This window comes from Castor canadensis, chromosome 2, assembly GCF_047511655.1.
Source record: "Castor canadensis chromosome 2, mCasCan1.hap1v2, whole genome shotgun sequence".
Taxonomy (NCBI): Eukaryota; Metazoa; Chordata; class Mammalia; order Rodentia; family Castoridae; genus Castor; species Castor canadensis.
This window is the reverse complement of record NC_133387.1, coordinates 173344572-173370256: the sequence shown is the minus strand read 5'-3', so window position 1 is coordinate 173370256 and position 25685 is coordinate 173344572. Positions and strand designations below refer to the sequence as shown.

At 36.8% G+C, this 25685-nt stretch overlaps 1 protein-coding gene and 2 pseudogenes across 1 annotated transcript; 2 read left to right on the top strand and 1 right to left on the bottom strand.

Moving 5' to 3' along the window:
- Positions 1–8046: 8046 nt before the first annotated feature.
- Positions 8047–9102, bottom strand: LOC109682533 (olfactory receptor 8A1). Its single transcript, XM_020157809.2, has one exon. It carries the CDS (start codon positions 9094–9096, stop codon positions 8047–8049), a length of 1050 nt encoding a protein of 349 aa, XP_020013398.2. The 5' UTR covers positions 9097–9102.
- Positions 9103–12476: 3374 nt separating this feature from the next.
- LOC141410407 (optineurin-like) lies at positions 12477–13286 on the top strand (annotated as a pseudogene).
- A 1236-nt stretch (positions 13287–14522) lies between these two features.
- Positions 14523–15128, top strand: LOC109682526 (optineurin pseudogene; annotated as a pseudogene).
- Positions 15129–25685: the final 10557 nt, after the last annotated feature.

Here is a 25685-nt window from a genome sequence, read left to right as displayed (position 1 = left end):
TTGTTTATCATGAAGGTTTTTATTTTCATTCAATTATGAAGGATAGCTTTGCTGGATATATTAATCTAGGTTGCCAGTTATTTTCTTTCAGGACTTGGAATATATCATTCTGTGCCCTCCTTGATTTTAGAATTTCTTTGAAAAATATACTGTTATTCTGATGGGATTGACTTTATCTGTGACTTGTCACTTTTCTCTTGCAACTTTCAGTATTCTTTCATGTCCTATATGTTTAGTGCTTTAACTATAATATGTCTGAGGGCGTTTCTTTTCTAATTCTGCCTATTTGATGTTCTGAAAGCCTCCTGTCCTTGGATGGCCCTTTATTTCTCAAGATTGGGAAGTTTTTTGCTATTATTTGTTGAAAAGGTGTTCTATGCCTTTAGCTTGTATATCTTCTCCTTTTTCTATACTCATGATTTGTAGGTTTGGTCTTGTGTCCCAGAAGTCTTACATGTTCTGTTAATATTTTCTTAGTGTTTTTTCTTTGTCTTTGATTGTTCTGATTTCTTTACTTTCTCTTTGATCCCTGATACTCTATTTTTAACTTGTTCCATTCTATCAATAAAGCATTCAATTGAATTTTTTTATTTGGGTTGTTGAGATTTTCATTTCCAGGGTTTCAATTTTTTCAAGGTTCTGTATCTGTATTGAATTCTCCTTAATATCCTGAATTGACTTATTATTTTATTCAGCTGTTTATTTGAATTCTTTTTTAGTTCTTTCATTTATTTATTTGTATCCTCTTTGAATTCGTTCAGGTGCTTATACATGTACTCTTTTATTTTGTTACTCATTTTATCATTGTTCTTTAGGGTCCATTGAAAGTTCATCTGCTTCACTATTGTTCAAGTCCTTTATTGTGAAATTGTTGACTTTTGGAGGAGACATGTTGCCTTGTTTTTCAGATTACTTGTGTTTCACATTAGGATTTATGCATCTGCAGACAATTTATTGGCTGGAAGTTTTAATCACCTGTAGTATTTCAGTTGAAATTGTCTCAATGATCAGGCAAATCAGTGTAGTAGCTGGGTTGTGGTGCTATTTCTTATCACTGGACTGGGGGGGTATGTCTCAATAGCTAAGTATTCACTTAATATTCAGGGCACCGGGCCTGATCACCAGAACTGCTCTGATGAAGGTAAACTCTCTGGAGTCTCTTATAGAAAAGTTAGTTGTCTGCTTCTGGGATACTTTCTCTACAGAGGCTTCCCTTCTTTCTGTACTATGCTGTTGGTTGCAGTATGTTACAAACTGTGGGCTAGGCAGGTTCTCACTTATTTCATGGCCCCTGGTTTATGTCCCAAGGGGCAAAAGTGTCCAAAGGTGACTCCTGAATGCACTAGAGACTAGGGAGAGCAAACAGATCACTGAGTTCTGTACTTGCTGGAGTGAGTTGAGGGACCAGTTTGCTCTGCTTACTGGTCTCAAAGCTTACACACCCAGTCTAACAATTCACTTCTCTTTGTAGAGGAGGGGGCTATTGAAGTATCTTGATTCAGAGGGTCCTCACTTGGGCCCTCAGTTCTGACTGTCAATAAATACACACCATGATATAGTTTTCTGTGACAGTTCTCAGTGCTTTCAGACCCTGCCCTACAGTTCACTGTGTTTGTGTTGTGTATGTGTAGGATTTGGAATTCGTGTGATTCAGAGGCTTTGGGCACAGAGCTCTGAGGCAGGACCTGGAGGTCAAAGCAGCCACAGGTTCAGGTGATGGCAGTCACTCCTGGCCAAGAATGAAAGTTTGTTGTTTACAGGTAAATGGATGGAAACAGAGAACATCATCTTAAGTGAAGTTCCACATGTTCAGAAGGCCAAAACTGGATGTTTTCTTTCATATGTGGAATATAGACCTAATACAAATACAGCAATACTATGAAAAACAGGTCATACCAAGGGGAGATCATATATGAGAGGAGGAGGTTAAAAGAAGCAAGTTAAGAAGGTGAATATGGTTGTTGTACTTCCTATACAAGGATGAATATAGAATTTTTAAACCAGTTGAAACTACTGTAAGAAAGGGACTAAGGTCAAAAGAAGAAAAATAGAGATAAACCAAATCAGGCTATAATATGTATATACATGGAAATGCTACAAGGAAACTCCCTGTGTAGCTATGTTAAAGAAGCAAAAATGTCACCTTTTTCTTTTTTCTTTTTCCTCACAAAATAGGAGAACAAGTGGGTGGAATAGGTCCTGCCTTGGGGGGTTGGTACAGGTGGGAGGGGAGAGGAAGTGGGGAAATGGTGAAGGAGGGTGAATATGGTGCAAATACTGTATGCACATGTATGTAAATGGAAAAATGATATCTGTTGAAACAATTATACATTATGAAATTTTTTGTAGTACTGGGGTTTGAACTCAAGGCCTTGTATGCTTGGTAGGTAGGTGCTCTTCTACTTAAGCCACACCCCGCAGCCCAAATGTGTGTATGTATATATGTATGTATATGTATATATATATATGTATATGTATATATATTTATGTATGCATATACATATATATGTATGTATATGCATATATATATGTATGTATATACATATATATGTGTATATATATATGTGTGTATATATATATATATATATATATATATATATATATATATATATATAAATTCTTTTCATTTGTTTTTGGTGGTACAGGTCTTTTAATTCAGGGCCTTGTGCTTTCTAGGCAGGGCTCTACCACTTGACTCATGCACCCAGCTTCACATTGTGATTTTAATCAGCTAATATTTACTGAGGACTTTTGCACTTATGTTCATGAGTGCTACTGAGCTTTAGTTTTCTGACACAGTTTTTGTCTGGTTTTGTAATTATAGTGATTAGTGGTGGCCTCATAGAATGAGTTAGGAAATATTATTTCTTCATTTGTCTTTTGAAAGAGATTATAGAAGCTGGGATAAAAGAATTATAAACCACAAACAAGCAGAATTTATTTCAGATATGCAAAGTCAGTTTAATGTTCAAAAAAATCATTTCTTGGAGGCAGGGCAGGATGGCAGAATAGAAGCATTCACCATTTTGACTCCATGAATGAGAAGAATCAAGTAAAGCAGGAAAAACTATAGTCTGTTTGAACAGAGAAAGAGAAAAAGAGCACTAAAAATAAAAACAAAAAACCAAAACCAAAAAAAAAAAAAAAAAAAACAACAAAAAAACACCCAGAGAAACCAAAGTAACAGAAAAGCAGTAAATTCCAATGCCATACCTGGTTTCCTGGGAGGGGGAGGGGAAGTCAAAGACACCATCACAAGGTAAAACAGATGGTGCTGGTAACAGACTGCCAATTCTAACTTCAAGATAACCCTACACCTCCTGCAAGCCTTAAACCCAGTGTAGGAATATGTGAGGCAGTAGTTGGTCCAGTGTGGAAGGCTAGCCTTGGTGAAGAAAGACATTCTGTCACTACCCAAGAGTGATGGCAAAGCACCATCTTTTTTTTGTTGTTGTTGTGCTGGGATAATTGTTTTTTGAGTGTATGGTAAAATTAACCAGTGATTTTGTCTGTGCCTGGTACTCCCTGTCTTGTAAGATTATTAATTATTGATTTAATTTTTCAAAATAGATGTGTCTATTTCTTCTTGTATGAGTTTTGGTAGATTGTGGTTTTCAAGGAATCAATCTATTTCATCTAGGTTATAAGATTTGTGGGTATAACAGTTGTTCATAATATTCCTTTGTTATTCTTTTAAGGTCCATGTGATCTATAGTGTTGTCCTCGCTTTCATTTATATTAGTTATTTGTGTCCTCTCTCTTTTCTTAGTCTGGTTGGAGGCCTATGAAGTTTATTAATCTCTTCAAAGAACCAGAGTTTGGTTCCACTGATTTTTGTCTGCTGAATTCCTGTTTAAATTTCATTGATTTATTATTTCTTTTAAAATTATGTAAATTTAAGGCACTTAACATGATACACATGGTGATTACTATAGTCAAGTAAATTAACATCTATCATCTCACATAGTCACTTTTTTAAACCTAAATTTTACTCTCTTTGCAAATTTCTAGTATGCAATCCAATATTATTGACTATAGTTTTCATGCTGCACACTAGATCTCTAGAATTAATAATCCTGCAGAGATGCAACTTTGTACCCTTTGACATCTTCCCATTTTCCTCATCCTACCTCCTCTGCAACCACTATTCTGTTTCTATGTATTTCTATCTATCAATTTTTAAAAAAGATTCTATGCCTAAGAGATCAGGCAGTAGCTTTGTTTCTGTATCTGGCTTATCTCATTTAGCATAATATTTTCTAGGTTCAAACATACTGTTTCAAATGGCAGGGCAATTCTTAGGGTTGAATAATATCCCATTTTATAATATACAATGTGAGATTATATATATATATATATATATATACACACACACACATGACCATATACATACATATATGACCATGCATCCATCAATAGGCAGATTGGTTATTGTGAACAATGCTGCAATGAACATGGAGCACAGATATCTTTGTAAGAGGATGATTTTTATGTCCTTTTGGTATATGCCCAAGAAAGGATGCTGGTGATATGGTAGTTGTGTTTTTGATTTCTTTAGGAACCCCCATAGTACTATTTCTCCCAATGTCTGCACCAGTCTAAATTTTCATCCCTGGTGTGCAAGGAATACCTTTCCTTCACAGCCTTGCCAACATTTCTCTCTTGACTTTTTGATAAAAGCCATCTAACAGGTATGAGGTGATATCTCATTGAGGCTTTGATTAGCATTCCTTTGATGTTAGTGATATTGAGCACATTTTAATATACCTTTTGGTCATTTTTAGATCTTCTTTGAAGAAATGTCTGTTAAGGTACTTTTTAAATCAGGTATTTCTTTGTTATTGAGTTGTGAATTATTTATATACTTGGATACTAACCCCTTAACAGATATATATATTGAAAATATTTTGTTCCAATCTGTAGATTTCTTTTTCTTGGTATTTTGGACAAAAAACTATGAGAGCTAGTATGAAATATCAGTAAATATTCAAGATACAAACTCAACATACAAAAATCAGTGGTGTTTCTATACACTATTATTGAACTTTCTAAAAAATCAACTAAGCAATCCTTTGTGTGTGTGTGTGTGGGACTGGGGCTTGAAATCAGCCTTCACCTTGAGCCATTCCAGCAGCCCTTTTTTTGTGATGGGATTTTTCGAGATTGGGTCTTGTGAACTATTTGCCCTGGCTGGCTTCGAACTGCAATCCTCCTGATCTCTGCCTCCTGAGTAGCTAGAATTACAGGCCTGAGCCACTGGTGCCGGGCAACAATTCTATTTTTAATAACATCAGAAAGATAAAATACCTAGGAATAAATTTAAGTAAGGAGGTTAAATATGAGAACTTTAAAAGTTCTCATATATCTTTGGAAGAAATTGAAGAAGACAATAGATGGAAAGGCATCCTGTGTTAGTGAATTGGAAGAATTAATATTGCTAGTGCATTCATACTGCAAAAAGTGAGCTATAGAGTCAATGTAATTCCTACAAAAAATTAAAAGATATTTTTTGTGGAAATAGAAAAAAAATCTTAAAATTTATATGGGATCACAAAATACCCCAAGTAGCCAAAATAATTCTGACCAAAAAGAACAAAGCTGGAGGCATCATACTACCCAATCTCAAAATGTACTACAAAGCTATAGTAATCAAAGCAGTATGACCCTGACACAGAAACCCCAGGCATATTGACCAGTGAAACAGAATAGAAAGTCCAGAAATAAAGCCCAGAATATATGGCCAAGTAATTTTAGGCAAAAGGGGACATGCATTAGTTACTTTTCTCATTGCTGTGACAAAATGCCTGACATAAACAACTTAAGGGAGGGAATACTTATTTGGGCTCATGGTTTCAGAGAGTTCAGTATATGGTCACTTGGCTCCATGTTTCTGAGCTCATTGTGAGACAGAATATTATGACAGTGGAAGCATGTGGAATAGGAGGGCTGTTCACTTCATGGTGGACAGAAAGCAAAGAGAGGAGATACAGGAAGGGACCAAGGTAAGATATAGCCCTCAAAGACATGTACCCAGTGACCCACGTCCTCTACCTAGGCCTCAGTCTCCTGTAGCTGAGACTACCTGCATGTGCCACTTAGCTTCACACTGCATATGTATTTTTCCACCATATATAATCTTAATAAACAATATTGTGCTCGACATCTCATTATCTTTCTTATTTTGCTCTCAGAGCGCTACATCTTTAAACTATATTGCCTATGGCTAATCCTAAACTGCAACAGAGTCTACCACCAATTGTCTCTTTTCCCAATGGAGAACACTTATTTTGCCTTTGATTTCCCATTTCCAAAAATAATGGAATAGTTGTATGTCTTTGTAAATGTCCCCTCATGGGCCTGGGAGACAATGGTTTTGGGATATCTATCCATCTATCTATCTATCTATCTGTCTATCTATAGGCCTGACTTGCTGGATCCTGTGGACCCTTAGATTTATTTTTCCCAAGTAATGTCTTCCTGCTTTCCAGAACAGCCATGGTGCATGATGGTTCCTAAATCCTCACTTCCTTACTAACACCCGTCAGCATACAGCTTTTTAATTTTTGCCAATCTTATAGATGTAAGAAGATATATCACTGTTTTAATTTGCACTTCTATATTTACTAATCAGTTTGAGAACCTCTTCATATGCTTGGTGATACTTCAGGCTTTCTCTTCTGTAAACAGGATGTTCAACAGTTCAACACACCTCTCTCTCCCTCACTCCCTTCCTCCCTCCTTTCCTCCCTCCCTTCCTCCTTCCTTCCTTCCTATGATGGGTTTTGAACTTATGGCCCTGAGCTTGCTAGGCAGGCATTCTACCATTTGAGCCATGTCCCCAGCCCATACCACACCATTTCTGATTACGTTGATGTCTTTCTTTGTGATATCTATCTGTCTGTCTATCCATCCTGCTTTTTGGTTTTGGCAGTTGGATCACTGAGTGAGGTTGGCATAAGACCAGCTATTGAGACAGCACAAGAGATTTTGCAGTAGGTGTAATCAAGGGTGTCCAGTCATCCTGGTCTGCTTGGGACTGAGGGGTTCCTAGTATGTGGGACTTTCAGTGCTAAAGCAGACAAACCTGGTCCAGTCAGTCACCTAGTGTATTCTTCTTTAGCCAGCCTGTACATGTTGCATATAAAGACAAAGAGATTGGGGCAGGGGACAAAAGAAGGGAATTTGAGAAATTATTATCAGGAGGCATTTGAAATTGGAAGAGCATGACTAGGCAAGTCTTAATAAGCTGCTCTAAGAAACTGTCAGCATACCGTGAGGGAACAATATGTGAGAATACAGAATCCCGAATGTGGGCTAGGAGGTCACAGTGACTGGAGTTTAATCTTGTATTGCTTATCTACCAGCTGTGTGACCTTTAGCCAGTTACTAAATCAAATTTCCTTATGTGTGTACTGGGATCAGGATAGCACCCACTTGAGGTGAAGTATAATTGAAAAAATAGAAAATACTGAGAAGAGTTGCATGACTAAGAGCAATCATTGAAAATATGTTACTTGCTATTATTATGGTTGTCACAAAGAAAATGACATGACAGGATCAGGTACAAATTCTCTGTCAGAAATATTAGAGAGGAGTGGAAAAGAGTAGAATGTAATCTGGATGTGAAAGAGACTAGGTATCCCTTCTTGGTGACTTTTAAATTAACCTCTCTCTGCCTTGGGCACTCCCAAGTGCCAAAAGTAAGAATTGAGTTGAATAATAAATCCTATATTGAAGGTAATAAAACCATGAATGACTCACAAATACACTGCTGAAAATTTAATGTTACATTTTATATTAATTTACAATTAATACAGAAAATGTTTCACATAGGGGTTAAGATACAGGAAATGGGTCCCAAATAAAAGAAAAATGAAATTAAATTGGGTGGTTTCAAACAAAGTGAGAAAGAGGAGGTGAAGCAGGAGGAAAGTTGGAGAGGAGGGATGCATCTTAGCATGGTGAGAAGTGATTGCTGGCATGCAGAGGGTGTACTTCTGGTGTTTGTAATCACTTACTCTTATATGCAGAAAGAAAGCATTTTCATCACAAGAGTTTTCTCCTCAGGGTCTTGCGCAGGGCAGCCTTGACCTCCTTGTTCCTCAGGCTGTAGATCAGGGGGTTGAGCATGGGGATCACTGTGGTGTAGAACACAGAGGCTATGTTCTCCTGGGCCAGGGAACTGGCTGTGGAGGGCTTTAAGTACATAAAGGCAGTGGATCCATAGAACAGCCCCACAGCTGCAAAGTGAGAGCTGCAGGTGCTGAAGGCTTTGGACCTGCCCTCAGTGGAGCTGATGAGGAGGATGCTGGACAAGATGAAGGCATAGGAAACAAGGACTGTTAAGCTGGTGACTATGATATTGAATCCAGCTAAAAAGAAGACGGCCATCTCCACGTCATAGGTGCTAGAGCAGGAGCGCTTCATGAGAGGAAGGATATCACAGAAGTAGTGACTGATGAGTGCCTCACAATAGTGCAATTTTAACATGAGACCAGTCTCTATTGTTGATCCAATTAATCCCATGGTATAAACCAGAGCCACCAGCAGGGAGCAGAGGGCATGAGACATAATGATGTTGTAAAACAAAGGGCGGCAGATGGCCACATAGCGGTCGTAAGCCATCACGGTGAGCATGTAACACTCGGCAATGACAAAAACAAGGAAGAAGTAGAGCTGAGACATGCACCCCACATAGGAAATCATGTTCTTCTGGGACATGAAGTTGACCAGCATTTTAGGGGTAATGGTAGAGGAATAGCAGAGGTCCACAAACGACAAGTTACTGAGGAAGAAGTACATGGGGGTGTGAAGCTGCGGGTTTAGGCAAATCAGGGTGATCATGCCCAGGTTCCCCACCATGGTGACCAGGTAGATCCCCAGAAAGAGTAGGAAGAGTGGGAGCTGGAGCTCTGGCCGGTTAGTTAATCCTCTGAGAATGAATTCTCTCACTGTAGAGTGATTTCCAATAGTCATTGTTTCTGTGGGGAAGTCCTGTGGGGATAGGAGAGAGGGAGCTGGTGAGAGTCTGCTTTTGCCCTGCTTGGGAAAATACTGGATTTCTGCATTTATCACGTGCTGATCCATCCTGGGCATGGCTGATACATTTTCTGCTCACTCCAGCTGTTGGAGGAAAGGGGCTAAATTGGGATCTTTTATCTGTTTGTCAAATGGCCTAGAACTATGGTTCTCAAGATGTCATCCCTGGATCAACAACATCTCCTTCTCCTAGACCCTATTTGAGATGCAAATTCTCAGGTTTCACCCAGAGGCACTAAATCAGTAACTCTGAGATAGGCCCAGCAATTGGAATTTAGCCATGTCTTTAAAGATACTGGTGCACACTGAAATTTGAGTGTCTCCATACCATAATAAGTAGTATATATCACACTTAATAATAATTGGAGGTGAAATTTGCTGCAGAAATGGAATTTCACTGTCATTTAGGCAATTCCTAATATTTGGTCAAGAAACACATGAACATCTTTTTGAAATGGAAGCAGTGTAGGGTGATATGGTAGTTACGCCTGTGTTGTTGAGTGACAAGTCAATTTGTATATCCAAGAGATGAACAAAGTAGCATATAAATCCCAAAATTAATTGTAAAACACATAGGATAACACATATTTAAGACCTTATACTAGGATTCTGTAAGAATATGTGTTGTTACAAAGTGTTCTTAATGATTCTGCAGACTTGAGGTCCTAAACCTGTGGTTCTCAACACTGGCTACATATTATAACCCCCTGGAGCTTTTGGAAAGTATTGAGCCCTGCGTTCTCACACCGGTATTCTGAGCTAATTGATCTGTGGCTCAGTTTGAGCACTGCACATAGTATTCTTAGTAAGTGTTCCATAGATAATTTATGATTATTTTCAGATTATAATATCAAAACATAACACCTTTACATTCCTAATGGAAAATATTCAAATTGTAGACATGTTCTAGGAAGCATGGATCATTATTGATGGCTATAACATATACACACATCCTCCTATGTGGGATGTATTTCTTTGATAAAATCTTCAGTTCTCACTATTTTTCTTCCTGAAATAATCACTAACTTTACTTTAATGCAACATAGTTAGAACCACGTTATTAAGTCCTAAAGTTTTGGATATGAGCGAAATGTGTTTAGTAAAGGATTTTTATTGCCATCTTCATATTGAAAAAAACTGACATACCAGACATTGACTTGCCCAAGGCCTACTAATTATTGGAGACTTGGAGTCATACTTAACTCTGCTCTCCCTGGATCCTCAGCTTCTTCCCTGTCTCCCATGTTTAGCCTTACAAATCTGCACATCTGTACTCTAAGAAGTATGTCCTTGTAACATGCTTTGCATGTGACATTTTAATATGTGTACAGCATACAGAAGAAGAGGGATGCGGTAGTATAGTCTTCCGTTCTTTAGAGAATTGAAGCTGCACAAATCAAGCAAATCACCCAAGGCAATCTGGATAGTAAGGGCAGAGCTCAGAATAAAACATAGGACTTCTGACTGCCAGTCTGTTGTATCTCCACTGAACAGTATTGTTTTGTTGTACTGTATCTTTGTGTATTATTTTTTATTGTTTGGTAAAACCAATGCAAAATTCAGTTGAATTTTAAATTAAAGGCTCTATACATGCATTGTGCATATTAGAAATACATATGAGTGAAAAACAAAGAAATAAACAACCAAAAATATTTTTTCCTGCTATTTGGAGTATAGTATTGATAGTGAATATCCTTATAGATTTTTTGTTTGATAGCGAATATCCTTATAGATTTTTTGTTTGCATAGATGTATTTACATGTATAAAAAGATGCATATTTTTTACAAAAAAAATTGTAACCTTTTTTTTACATAGGACTTAGAAATCATGGTCTCTGGGGGAGGCTATAAGGAAAGAATGTAGGAGGGTGAGTATAGTGGAAATATTATATACTTCAAGAAAAAAAATGGAAAAATGAGACCTGCTTAAACTATTCCAGGAATGGGGGTTTGGGGTAAAAAGGAGAATGATGGAGGGGGTAAATTCAACTATGATATGTTGTAAGACTTTTTGCAAATGTCACAATGTATCCCCCGTACAACAATAACATAATAATTAAAAAATCATGGCCTCATTTGATTTCTCTAATAACAATATCTAGCATGATTTCTTTTTCTTAGATATAAAAAAGAGTCAATGATAAGAACTTACAATATATTCTGAAGACAAGAAAATATACATTATTCTGTCAATTTTTTATGTTAAATTATTGGGGATAAATCATTCAACTTCATAATAATTATTTTCAGAGTAGATATCATTTTGAACATAATTACCATTTATCACAAACTTGTAGAATATTTTCTAGATTAAGAAAAATCCTACATTTGACTCAATTTCTAACTCTAGAAGTAATAAGAATCAGAGAAAATCCACCTTGAGTACCTATTACCATTGATCACAGTGCTTCGCAATAGGACAGAGTGGATATCTTTCCTTCAGTGCACTGTAAATGGGAAGACCATTTATATGAGAAGCTAAGAGAACCTGGACTTAACACTTTTACTCCCATAATCTCTTAGTAATATAATATAAACATGACAAACATAAACCACTTATTTCCTGTGAGTTACTACTATTACCTCTAGCTTTTCCAAGCATGCAAGGGCTCAGGATTGCTGTGGATGAGGACGCAGCACACAGAGAATGAAGCACTTGCAGATTAAGGCAGACAAACGTATGGTTGTAAATAGCTGTATAATAAAGAAGAGTTCACAGAAGAAAGATTTTTTAATACAATTGTTTAAGTATATCATTAAAGACCAGTGCTAAGGAAAATGAAATACCTTGTCCTGGGAACTTTAAGAAATGACTTTGGTTTCAATTCTCAGCAAATGCTAAAAGGGTATAGATTTATATCTGTTGTTAAATTTACTCAAGGTACCAGCACAGTCAGGAAAAATGAATGACAGAGATTTGAAGACTGGGGTTTTGTTTTATATGTATGTGCAGAACTTCTCCTGGGATGTAGCTACCCCCAGAGACAATAGACCTCTCTAAAGGAATAATTAGGATCTTAGTTTATACCTGCTCTCTGAATTACAATTTTTCCCCCAGTTGTATTCCTTTTTCTTTTATTTGTAGCATCATCTTGAAGTTATATATACTTGGAATATTTTACAACCAAGAACACCATGAACTCAATCACCACCATAATCATTATCATCACTGTCCTCCTCATCATCTCCATCACTGTCCCCCTCTACCATGAACATCGTCATCAATTATTTCGATTATGGTTGTTCCTCATTGTTAGTAATTCACCGTCAGGCACCATCAACTAGTGTTGAAATGTTTATTTTAAAGTGTTTTCAAGAAACATACAAAGATTTTTCAAACTCAGGTGGGGCAGAACCTGAAGTTTCCACACCCCAATGAGTACCCTGGCTGGCCTCTGTATCTGGGACAGGAGCTCAACTCCGGAGATAAGCTGGTCATGGCTGCTGAACCTGCTGCTATGTTCCACCAGCTTCTGAGCTGCCTAACTGAAAAGGGTATGGCCCCAGTGAAACCTCCCAAAATGCACCCCTCAATCTGACTCACCCCAGCCTGGACACATTCATAGTCGATGCTGCAACAGACGAAAAAGCTCCAGTAATAAGCCATTAGCTGAAAGAAGCCATGAAACTAAACAATCAAAGTATGAAAGGGTGATTTGAGGAGTTTTAAGCCTGGACAGAGAAACAGAAGGAGGAACGCCAGCTTTTTGAGATGCAGAGCAAAGAGGCCAAAGAGCGACTGACATGAAAGTCATGAAAGTGAGAATCTGAAGGAAGAACTTGGAAAGCTGAAAGAGAAATCAGAAAGGTCATTTGAGGTGACTGGTGACTCCAGGCTTCTCAAGGCAGAAGCAGAGCAGGAATTGCAGTGGCTGAAGACCCAGATAGTCCACTTTCAGGCTGAGAAGTCAGGCCTGTGGGCATCTTTCTAAACCATAGCTCATGCTCAACTCCAGCAACTGGAAGATTGACTACTTTGTTGCAACTAGGATGGTTGAAGGGAAGTATAGGGGGCAGTAAATAATCAGGAATAGTTCTGGGACCACAAGAAGAGACTCCATGGACACAACACAAGCAATTCTGAAGAAGGTGTCAGAAATTATTTGGAATTTGGGTAATTAACTGTGAGTCAGTTCCTGCTTTGCATAAGGAAAGGACACCAGAAGGCAGAAAGACTTAAAATCACATTCAAAGAAGCCAAAGAAAGAATTTCATATTTTGACTTTTTATTATTCTTTTTTATTTAAAAAAATTTAATTTTATTTTCAAATTAGCATACATTAATAACACAAGGGAGTTTAATTGTGATAATTGCATACATGCATACAGTGTACTTTGAACAAATTAACCCTCTCCATTATATTTTCATTACCCCCCTCCCTCCTTCTTTTGGCATTTTTATGGATGAAACAATGAAAGCTAACCTTACTGATGAGTTGGAGTTGCAGTTTATTGAATAATGCATTAAGGGAGTGTTGATTACTGATTCTGGAAAAATCTGTTAACAAAAATATCTATTAATAGTATGAAAGAATATATTGTATCCATAAATGACACATAGTTGATTAACACAAACAATAGAGATTTAAAATGAGGCTGATAGGCTAGAATATTTCACATTTTTAAAAAAGTAGCAATTTAAGCAAACATGAGCTGTTAAACTGTATATGTAAATTTAGGATACGAAATCCTGGGTGTCAACTCTATTCTAGTTCCACAGACCTGAGTATATAGTTAATTACAAAAAGTACAAAGTTAGTTGGGGAAAAAGTGTGGTTGCTTTTCAACCATCTTAGCTTTATTTGTTTTTATTAGCATGTTATTTTGTACTGGAGGTACAATGTGACAATTATAAAAGTGTTTACAATATATCTTAGATTTATCTCCTCCATCATTTTCCTTTTATCTCCTCTCCCCCACTTAGAATAGTTTCAACAGGTCTTATTGTTCCATAGAATTTCATACTTTGAAAATAAAGCAAATGATCATTCTGAGATTGAGACCCAGACATTGGGGAGTACTGAAAAAGAGAACTGAGAGGTGAGAGGCACAGCGACCGCCGGAAGCAAAGTAGAGAAGTTGAACCATCAGGTAACCTTGACTTCCGTGTTTAAGGAATTTCAAAACACAGTGAAGGTAAGAGAATGAAGAGACTTCAAGGAAAGTGTGACGTCTTTGAAAGGAAATATCTATAACCCCATCAAAAGTGGTGAGGAATAAGAACTTGTTTATAATAAGAAGTTAGAGGGGCTGGGTATGGTGTAGCACATCTGTAATCCCAGCCATATGGGAGCTATTGTAGGAGATTACTGTCAGAGGCCAGTGTAGGCAAAAATGTTAGATGGTATCTGAAAAATAACTAAATCCAAAAGGAAGCTGCAGACATGATTCAAGTCGTAGAGTGCTGGGCAAGGCCATGAGTTTAAACCCTAGTACTGCAAGAAGAAAAAGAAAAAGAAAAAAAGGAGCTGTAAGTGTAAAGCATGCAATCAGAAATCAAAATAGAGTAAACCAAAACCGAAGATGAAACTTCCAAGTTAGTCATTGTATAGTCCACACACAACAAGCTTCTTTAAGAAAAATTGAAGAACTATCAAAAATAGAGCCATAAAAGTAAATAAGGAGTTGCTAGAAGAATTAAATGAGGCAGAGCTGGCTGAGAGAGTGCTGGCTTCCAAGCAGCTTCAGGTGGATGCTATGGAGTTGACTGACCATTGTCAAGCAGGAGCAGGACCTGGAAACCATGGCTGTCTTAGATAGAAATTTACTGTTCAGATTTTCATGCTGAACGAGCAGCAAGAGAAAAGATTCATGAAGAAAGGAGACAACTAAATTGCAGCAGGCAATTTTACTGAAAGATAATAATGCTTTTGAAGATGGAGGCAGTAGGCAGTCCTTGATGGAAGTCAGAGGTGATACTAGGCAAGAACAAATAATCCCAGCTGGCAGACTTTCCTTGTTCACAGAGGAGCTGCTGAGGAATTGGTGGCAATAGCAACCATGAGTACTTCAATTTGTTCTTGTCCCAAATGTGAAATTCTGCCTGAATAGATATATCACAGATTCATGTCATGCATTGTACTACTTAAGCATTGATATTTTACATCCCCCAAACTGTTAGTAAATGTCAGATTTTCTCTTACTCCTTACCCAAATAAAGATTTTTGTTAAACAAGCTGTATTGTTCTATTAAATTTATAAGGGACAATGAGTCTGTCACCCTGTGGCTGCCCTGGCAGATCCAAGGTGTAGAACAGTAGGAAGTTGAGGAGAATCAGAGGATGGATTCCTAGTAATTTTTAATTCCTAAAAGGAAGTTTATTCATAAGAAAATTTCAACTTCCTCAACATAATCCATATTTTATTATCAGTGGATATACTGTCAATGAAGAGTTTTTAACTATAGTCTTTATTTTAATTTATAGTCTCTATTTGGAGATAATTATAGATTCATGTGCCATTGTGAGTTCCCAAATGGTACCATCTTGCAAAACAATTGTACAGTATTACACACAGGATGCCTGTGACAAAATCCATTGATTTTATTCAAATTTTCCAGTTTTACTTGTGCTGGTTTGTGTCTGTATGTGTATAAATTTTGTTCCATGTAACTTTATCAACTGAATAGGTTCATGTATTGACCACCACAGTTAGAATAAAAACATTTAGGTTACCTTCATGTTCTGATTTTTAAAACAATGATTTGGTTTCCACCAAAGGTGATCTGTTACTTTTCTTTAGTGACATTATAAACTCACTAATTAAACGTATTTGGTGTGGTCCAACCCATTGCCATTACTATGCTTTTTTTTTTTTGATAAACTTTTTCTATCTTTGGCCTTTGAAATTCTCTTCAGATGTTGCTATATACTTTTTGACACAGTGCTAGTAGACTCTAGTACTTTCCTTGCTACTTAATATGGTAAGATGTTCTTAACTCATACATTTCATTCTTCAAACTGAGAATCAACCATTTTTCCAAGAAACTTGGTTCTTTTTGTGGGGAAAGAATACTTCTGGGACACAAACAGGTGCTGAAGGCTCGTTGCTTCTGGATTCATTACTGTTTCCAGGTCTTTTCATGCAGAGCTAGGAAACTGAGAATGCATAGTTCTCAAAGGATTTTTCTGGCTCTTCCTTTTCATTTATTTTTAATTTTTCTCTCTTTTTAATTAATGTATACTCATTGTTTAAAGGAGTTTCATTGTGATATTTACACATATTCATTTAATATACATTGATCAAAGTCATTCCCTCTATATTACTTTTTCTTTTCCCCTTTACCCCTGTTTAAACAATTTATAATGGCTTTCATTATTATCTCTCTTTTAAATAAAAAAGTCAAGTAATTTTACTAGGATATGTTTTGTTGTTCATTTTGATATGTTCTATGGTTCATTTTGGGGCAGTTTTCATGGGTGTGATATTTCTTCTCAATAATTTGCTTTAATTTTTTTACACCGTGGAAAGATTTTATTATTTGCTGTGTCTCTTGGTTGGATTTCTCTGTCCAGGCTTCTACTTTATGCCAGCTGGATCTTTTCCCCAGTACCTACAATTGTTACTTGCCCATAGATACTCTTCATTTCAGTCTTTCTTTTTCTTTGTTCTTCTTTTCACCTTCTTTTTCTCCTGATGCTAATTGTTGCATTTATTTCTTCCCTGTTATTCCTATCTCAGTCTTAATATCTTAATTTTTTTATGTCTAATAATTTCCTAAATTCATTTATTTAATTTATGATTCTTCTAATTCTAAGTTTCTTGCTTTTTCACACATTATTTCATTTTTTCAGTGTGTCCTGGCTCATTTAAAAATACAATTATAGTATCTATTTGTTTTCAAGTATGTCTTTGTGGGTTTCTGTATGTTTTTCACATCTCAGAAACAGATGAATTGTTGGTCTAAAAAGTTATGAGTCTTGTGCAACAAAGAACACCTGTGCTATGTTTAATAGAAATATAATGCAGTGGGAGAAGAAATACAGTACAATAGGTGACATTTTATATTCAAGCAGTATATATAATAAACTCCAGCAAATCACAAGAACATACATCAACAGAAAAATGGGCAAGGCATATAGAACATCCAATTCATAGAACAGAAAGATTGAAGTATCATCAAACTCACAAAAAGGTTCTCAAGTCGACTACTAAACATAGAAGTGCAAATTAAAACAGTGATATATCTTCTTACATTTATACAATTGGCAAAAATCAAAAAGTGGGATGGTGACTCTTGTTAGTGCAGAGGTGGGGATTTAGGAACTGTCATGTACCATGGCTGTCCTGGAAAGCAGGAAGACATTACTTGGGAAAAATAAGTTTAAGTTGTCTACAGGACCCAGACATTCTGGGATGTATATATATCACAAAACAAATGTCTCCAGGCCCATGAGAGGACATTTACTAAGTTATACATCATGCCATTATTATTTTTAAAATATCTCGCAGGTAATTAATTAAAACATAAATAGCATATAATGGAAAGAGTTTTTGATCAGGTTATTAGCTATTAAATTATTTGACAAGACCTATCATTACATTTTAGACTTTAATATCCTTTAATTCCATTGTTCCATGGACAGAAGGCCATGTATTGTCTAGGAAACCATAAAAATGCAAATACTATAAAGGTAATATTTCACTTAACAGTCAGAAATATCTGATTTTTTTGCTTGTTAAATTTAATTTTAGCTGAGGCACAAATCTGCCCATATTAATAAGACACTATATGATATTTTGATACATGTATACATTGTACAACATTTAAATCAGGTGAAACATATCTGCCTTCTCAAATAATCACTTCTTCATGGTAAAAACTTTCAAAATCCTTTCTCCTAGCTTTTTGAAATGTGCAATACATTACTGTTCTCTATAGTCACCATTCTGTGTGATAGGATGTTAGAATTTATTACTCCTATCTAATTGCAACAGTACTGATGGTCAGCCTTTCTCCATCCTTCCCTCCACACTATTCTTCCCAGCCTCTACTAACCATCATTCTACTCTTTTTAAAAAAATTTTCTTTGCTTTTCAGATTTCTTTTTAAAAATTTATTTCTTAGCATATTGTAGTTGTACTAGGGATATGTTGTGACATTTACAAAAGTTCTTACAATATATCTTAGATTCATCCCCTCCATCTTTCTCCTTTATCTCCCCTTTCCCCCTTCTTGAAACAGTTTCAACAGGTCTCACTGTTCCATTTTCATACATGAATACATAGTACTTCCACCATATTTGCCCATACTGTTATTTTTGGTGATGGAAAATCAGAGTAAAATGGGTGCCTCTAATTGGAAGGCACCATTGGGAAAGTAAACAGATCAACTGTGGTGGAGACTTTGCAGTAGTTAGGATTGGTCACAGTTTTGAGGAGTTCAGTGAGAAAAGTAAGAATTGGAAGTAAGCTGGGTGCTGGTGTAATCCTAGCTACTTGTGTGGCTGAGATTGGGAGGATCACAGTTCTAGGTCAGCTGAGGAGAAAAATAAAAATTTGTGAGACTCTATTTCAATGGAAGAAACTGGGCATGGTGGTGCTTGACTGTCATCCCAGCAATAGTGAAAAGCATAAAATAGGAGGATTGTGGTCCAGGCTGGCCTGGGCAAAAAGTGAGACTCCAAAATAGCAAAAGCAAAAAGGGCTTTCAGTGTGACTCAAATGGCAGAGTGCAAAGCCTACCTAGCAAGTGCAAAGCCCAGTATTGCAAAAAATGTAATATATAAAACACAATATTGAATATTGTTTATATGTATAAAAAGAATATGCAATCAAACTTCCTACAAGAAGCATACTTTGAAGGAAAAAATCCATACACACATATTAAGTAATCTCCCAGAAAATAACGTACATGAAAGTTAGGAGTGGAGAGAAAATCCCAGAAAACCAAGAAAGCCATAAAACACACCGTAACAGATTTTCAAAAGTAGAAATCATACAATGCCTGCTTTCAGACTACAACTAAAGTAGGAATAAGAAAACCAAAAGATAAGTAGAAATACTTAGTATGTTTGGAGACTAAACAAAACACTTCTGATAAGGATGATATGAGTCAAGGAAAAAAGTCCCAAGAGAAAATTCTAAAAAGCTTGAACTAAATGAAAAGGAAAACAAACTCATCAAAATTGTGGGATGTATTGAACACAGAACTTAGAGGAAAATGTATATCATTAAATACACACATCACAAAAGAAGAACTATTTAAAAATAACTAACTTTCTAAATAGAAAAAAAGAGCAAATTAAATCCAAAGAAAGCAGAAAAAGAGAATAATAAATTTGCGAAGTCCTGATTTTTTGTGACATAAATGAAGAATAAAAGAGGGAAGAAGGTAATGAACTGAATTTTAGATGAGACCATGAAGTGGTGGTAGAAATTTAGAAAGCAAAGATGAGAAAGAAGTTGACAATGGAAGATAAGCGTTGGGAGAAAAGAGAAAAAGTACAAATTGGAGAATTGTCAGAACACAGGCTATCACAAAAAGTAGAGGAACAGTGAGTTGCTCCAAACAAGTGTCTTTAGAGAGAGTTTGAGATTTAAAGGCTGAAGTGTTCCCCCAAAGTGCCCACAAATGGACAAAGGATGCTGACCAATGGAGGTGTCTGGAAAGGCATGGGTAACATCCTAAAGCTGCTATTACTCATTAGCTGTGCGAACTCGGGCAGGTTCCTTATCACACTGACTCAGTGTTGTCATCTGAAAACCAGGGATAATAATACCAAACTTGAAGGTTATGTCTTAGTGAATTTAGTGACTAATTATGAAATAAAAGATGTTTCACACATGTAAATAAGGGTGAGGGGCATCTATATTCCTGAGCAGTCTAGAAGATGTACTGGAAATGACCTTGAATCAGATCATTCTCTTATTCTCCTGCTCACTTAACTCTCTATATGTGCTTAGTCCAAAAAATCCTAGTACTACTAGTTGGTTATTTCATGACTAGATTTTACAAGTCTCAGGTAGATAAAAAGCTTCTTACAGGAAGATTCTATATCCCATAACATGAACATACCCAGCATTTAAAACAGAGATGAGCTTGTCTTTGAACTAAACCTTTAGCTTTGAAAAACTAGAAAAAAATCAAATAAATTCCAAACTAAGAAGACAAGAAATCATAAATTTGACATAGTGCTATTTAAAATCTAATATACTTCAATTAAAAATTCATATTGCAAACCTATAAATTCAGGCATTGTGTTTTCACAAGTAACACACAAAGAATTCCTGTAAATATATAGCAAACAGCCTTAGAAGCTCCCTCTTACATGATAAAAATATAACTGATTTTGCTAAATCAATTTGAAATCCATAGCAAACAGCCTTAGAAGCTCCCTCTTACATGATAAAAATATAACTGATTTTGCTAAATCAATTTGAAATCCTTAAAATGCTAGGATTGGAATGTTTTTTAGTTTTGATGAATTATTATTTATTATCTTTTGAATTAGTATACATTATTAATAAGGGGTTTTGCTGTGGTAATTTCATATATGTGTACAGTGTACTTTGAGCAAATTCATCCCTGCTTTTATAGTTTCTTTTCTCCTTACTTCCTCCCCCCTTTTGAAAACAGTGTTTGGTGGATTTCTTTATGATGTCTTTGAATATATACATGTAGCATGTTTTCCATCCTTTTCTCTGCACAGTATTCTTTCTTTCCCTCCCTTTGTGTTGATCCCCTAGATGATCCCTCTTTCACATTCATGTCCCATTATTATTATCATCATTATTATTATTTCAAGTCTAGGTTCCACAAAAGAGCAAGAATATTCAGTAGTTAGAATTTTGAGCTTGGCTTATAGTGATCAAATTATCTCCAGTTCCATTCATTTTCCTGAAAATGGCATAATTTTACTTTTCTTTATGACTAATACTCCATGATATGTGCATACTGTATTTTCTTAATCCATTCATCAGTTGTTGGGCATCTTGGCTAATTCCACAGTTTAGCTATTGTGAATAGAGCTGCTATAAAGAAGAGTATGCGGATATCTCGCTTGTGTATTGATTTACATTTCTTTGGAAATATGTCCAAGGGTGGTATGGTAGGGTCATAAGGTAGGTCTATTTTTAGTTTTTGAGGTGGTTGCACCTCAAACCATGGTGGTTGTACCAGTTTACCTATCTACCAACAATGTATGATGGTTCCCTTTTCCCTGAATCCTCACCAACACTTGATATTTGTTTTCTTGAGATTGCCAATCTGACTGGGGTAAGATGGAATCTTGGTGTGTTTTGATTTGCATTTCCTTTATGGCTAAGGATGTTGGACATTTCTTTTTGTATTTATTAGCTACTTGCAGTTCTTCTGAAAACTTTCTGTTCAATTAGTTTGCCCACTTACTAATTGGATTATTTGTCCCTTCACTGATTTTTTTTGAACTCATTGTATATTCTGGATATTAATCCCTTATCTGTTGAATAACTGGTGAAGATTTTGTCCCATTCCATAGGTTGTCTCTTGATTATAGTAATTGTTTCTTTTGATGGGCAGAAACCTTTTAATTTGATGTAGTCCCATTTGTCAATTCTTGCTCTTATTTCCTGGTCAATTAGTATCTTATTCAGAAAATAATTACCTAGACCTATGTATTCCAGAGTTTTCTCTATTTTTTTCCTGTAGTCATTTCAAAGTTTGAGGCTTTTGTTAAGATCTTTGATCCATTTGGAGTTGATTTTTGTACAAGGTGAGAGACAGGGGTCTAGTTTCAGTGTCTTGCATACAGATAGCCAGTTCCCTAGCAACATTTGTTGAAGAAACTGTCTTTTCTCCAGTGTATGTCTTTGGCTCTTTTGTCAAAGATCAGATGATTGCAGCTGTGTGGTTTTATTTCTGGGTCATCTATCCTGTTCCATTGGTCTTCAGGTCTGTTTTTGTGCAAGTACCATGCTATTTTTGTTACTATGGCTCTGTAGTATAACTTGAATTCCAGTATTCTGATACCTCCAATGTTGCTCTTTTTGCTGAGAATTATTTTTGCTATTTAGGGTCTTTTGTTCTTTCATATGAATTTTAGGATTGATTTTTCTTTCTTTTTTAATGTTTAAAAGCCATCTGGTAGGTTTTGTTTATTATTGTTGTGCTGGGGGTACATTGTGACATTTACAAAAGTTCTTACAATATATCATAGTTGAATTCACCCCCTCTATCATTCTCCTTCATCCCCCCTCCTCCTATTTCTGGATTAGTTTTAACATGTATCATTTTTCCATTTACATACATGTGTACACTATATTTGTACCATATTCACCCTTCTACACCCTCTCCCTACATCCTCCCCACTCCCACTGGTTCCTATATGAGTGTAGCTACTCCTGCCTGTGTTGGGGGAATCCTGTGTGCTTAGAAAACCTTTTCTCACCATTTCACCCTAACCCAAAGTTTGTTTTTGTCAATGAGATATGTTTCTTGTAGACCTCAAATTGCTAGGTCTTGAGTTTCAGCTCGGTTGCCATTTTATGTCTCCCAATTAGGGTATACAGACTGTTTATATTCCATATTAATATTGAAAAGTATGTAGCAATTCCTGCCATTGTGTTGTTTTATTCTTTTCTATTCTTTGTTTGCTTATGTATGCATCCAATGAGAGTACTAGATGCAAATCTATAAATTCAGGGATGGTCTCATATTTTCTGAAGTAATGCACAATGGATTTCTGTAAATATTTAGTGAAGAGCCTTGATTCCTCTCTCCTCTCATGCACAACACACACACAAAGGAAATATAACTGATTCTACTAAGTCAATTTCAGCCCTTTAAAATGCTATGATTGGTGTTTTTTTTCACAATAATGCCAAATTATGTCTACTTTGCGAGATGTCCAAGGTGAAAGTAATGGCAGAAGAAACTAAACAGAAACACATCACAAAAACAGTAGAAAAGGATTTAGTGACACACCTGTCTCATAGCTTCACAAGATCTTCAAAATCAAATTCTTATCTTAAAAACATTACATTGCATGGACATGTTTGCTATTTTATAAAGTGAAACCTGCTATTATAATACTATAGAATCTATAATCTTCCAAGACCAAAAAAATGCATATTGTTCAATGGACTGAAATAAAGAAGGGGGTAAGCAGAAAAAAAAAAAACCTAAGATGGTGTTGAAATGTCCATAAATCCTTTAGACGATGGCAGGCTGCTTAGTATAAAACATGTATCCTTGACATTATTATAAGAAAGTAGGGGCAGGAACTATTGCATGGAAGGTGAAGTCACTGAGTGAGGTTGGTAGAATACTGGTTATTTAGTTAGGAAAAGAGAGTGACAAATGCTCCTGGTCTTCCTGGGACTGAGGGATTCCCCAGATGTGGGGCTTTCAGTGTTAAACCTGAGAGACAGCCAGCCAAACCTGGCCCACTCAGCCACTCTAATGTAATCTTTTTTAATCATCTTCATGTGGTGCATATAAAGAGAAAGAGATTTGGGCAGAGAACAAAGGGGGGAGTTTTGAGAAAATATTACCAGGAAAATGATAAGAATCAGAAAAATTAGAAGAATGTAAGTAGGGCATCTTAATGGGGACTATCAACATACAGATAAGAGGACCATGTGTTCTCTTATCTGTATGTTGATAGTGTTTATTTATTGGTTGTGTGACCTTGAGCAAGATACTTTCATGTGAGTTTAGTGCAGCCATGATAATATGTACCTGGGGTAAGTCAGTTGAAATAGAACAAAATCAATGGGAAGAGATGCATTGAAAACAGGTGAGCTTTTATTATTGAAGTTAATAAAAAAAAACAACATGAAAGGAAAGTGTAGATATTCTGGCAGGAAGATTGGAGAGAAGTGAAAGAGAGGGGAAAAGAATCTGAATGTGAAAGGGACCATGCACTTGGGTGTGGTGGGGCATACTTGCAATCTCAGCACTCAGAGGCAGACCGAGAAGATCTGAAATTTGAAGTCACCCTAGGCTACATAAAGAGAACTGCTTCAAAAAATAAAGTAAAAACAAAAACCACAAAGAAAAGGACATGGTATTACATATTTGTAACTTCGTTTCAACTGTTGTTGACATGTATACTCTCAAATACCAAAAGTAAAACTTAATTGAGTAATATTTTCTGTATTGAAGGTAAGACCATAAATGACCCCAAACTCAGTGGTGAAAATTTAATGTTAAATTTTTATTTATGAATTTCCAAGATGGCGGCTAGAGGTAGGAAGCAGAAAGCGAGCCTTTTATAGTGAAATCTTGGAGAGATGCTGGAGACACACTTTGCAGGCATAATCACTGAGAAAAGGCATAACTTTGACCCCTCCACATCTCCAGCCGGTGCAGAAAATCTCCACCTCCCGTTAAATGGAGAAACAAAGAGGGCCCCTGGGGCCGCCAGTGGCCGGCGCCCATACAGCTTGGGAAGATGCGGACCAGGTGAGCTTCGCCACCACAGACAAGCCTGGGCCAGAGCAGCATAGCCCCCTGGACAGACTGACCTCCACCCGGGGAAAAAAAAAGAGAAACTGAGTAATAAGCAATAAGAACAATTAAGACATGCTGGAAAGAGGGTGGGGCGCCCTGAGCGCTGAAGATTGGGGGAAGGGAATCCTTCCCGGGAATGTAAATAAACAAGCCGGGCGGGCGGGAGAGGCTCTGGCGGGAGCAGGGCGCGCGCCCAGCAGCTAGGAGCGGGAAAGCTTGTGAGAGTGGTGGAGGGAGAAAAACTCCACAGGAGAGGAGGGAAGACCCACTTCCCACGTGAACTGTAAATAAACATGGCGGCTGGCAGGAGCAGCAGCACTGCCCAGTAATCAGGAGCAGGAAAGCTTGTGAAAGTGGCAGTGGGAGAAAAACTGCACAGGAGAGGGGGGAAGACCCACCTCCCACATGAACTGTAAATAAACATGCAGGCCTGACAACGTGGGGGCAGTGTCACTTTTCCCAGTGCTTGGAAAGGGGGAAGCCTGTAGCAGAGGCTCCCGCACAGGAGAACTCTGAACAAACAAAGCCTGTGGGACCAGGTGAGTGCTAGCTCACCCCAGAGATCTGCATAAATAACGCCGCCAGCTACAGCAGGCTGAGAGCAGCAGGCAGGCAAGCCACAGTTGCAGAAATCACTCTCAGCACTGTCTCCAGACGCTTTTTTTTCTTTTTCTCCCTACCTTTGATGAGAGAACAACTGAATTACACCTGCAAGCCAAAAAACTTACTGAAACTGTATTGCATTTGAACTTGGGACACTTGGTGGGGCTTTTTGTGTGTGTGTGTGTGTGTGTGTGTGTGTGTATGTGTGTGCAGTTTTGTTCTACTTTATACATCCCCTTTGATGAGATAATGACAGAACAATATCTGAGGCACCAACTCCAGGACTGGAGACTGAGATGGACACCCAAATTATTAAGACTGAAACGGCATTGCATATAAACTTGGAAGTTTTTTGGTTTTTTTTTTTAATTTTCTATTTTCCATTTTATTTTAATTCATTTTTATATATAGATATTTCTTTCATTTACTTATTTTTTATTTTTTATCTTTGATTTTCAATCCTCTCTCTGTCTCTCTAATGTCTGTTCAGCTTACTGTCGATTAGTACACTAACGCTCCCTGTTTATACCTTTGAAACTTTCTTGTCTGAAACCTTGTTCTGTTTTCTCCCTCTTGTCTGTATATTTGTTTTCCCCTTTTCTTTAACTTC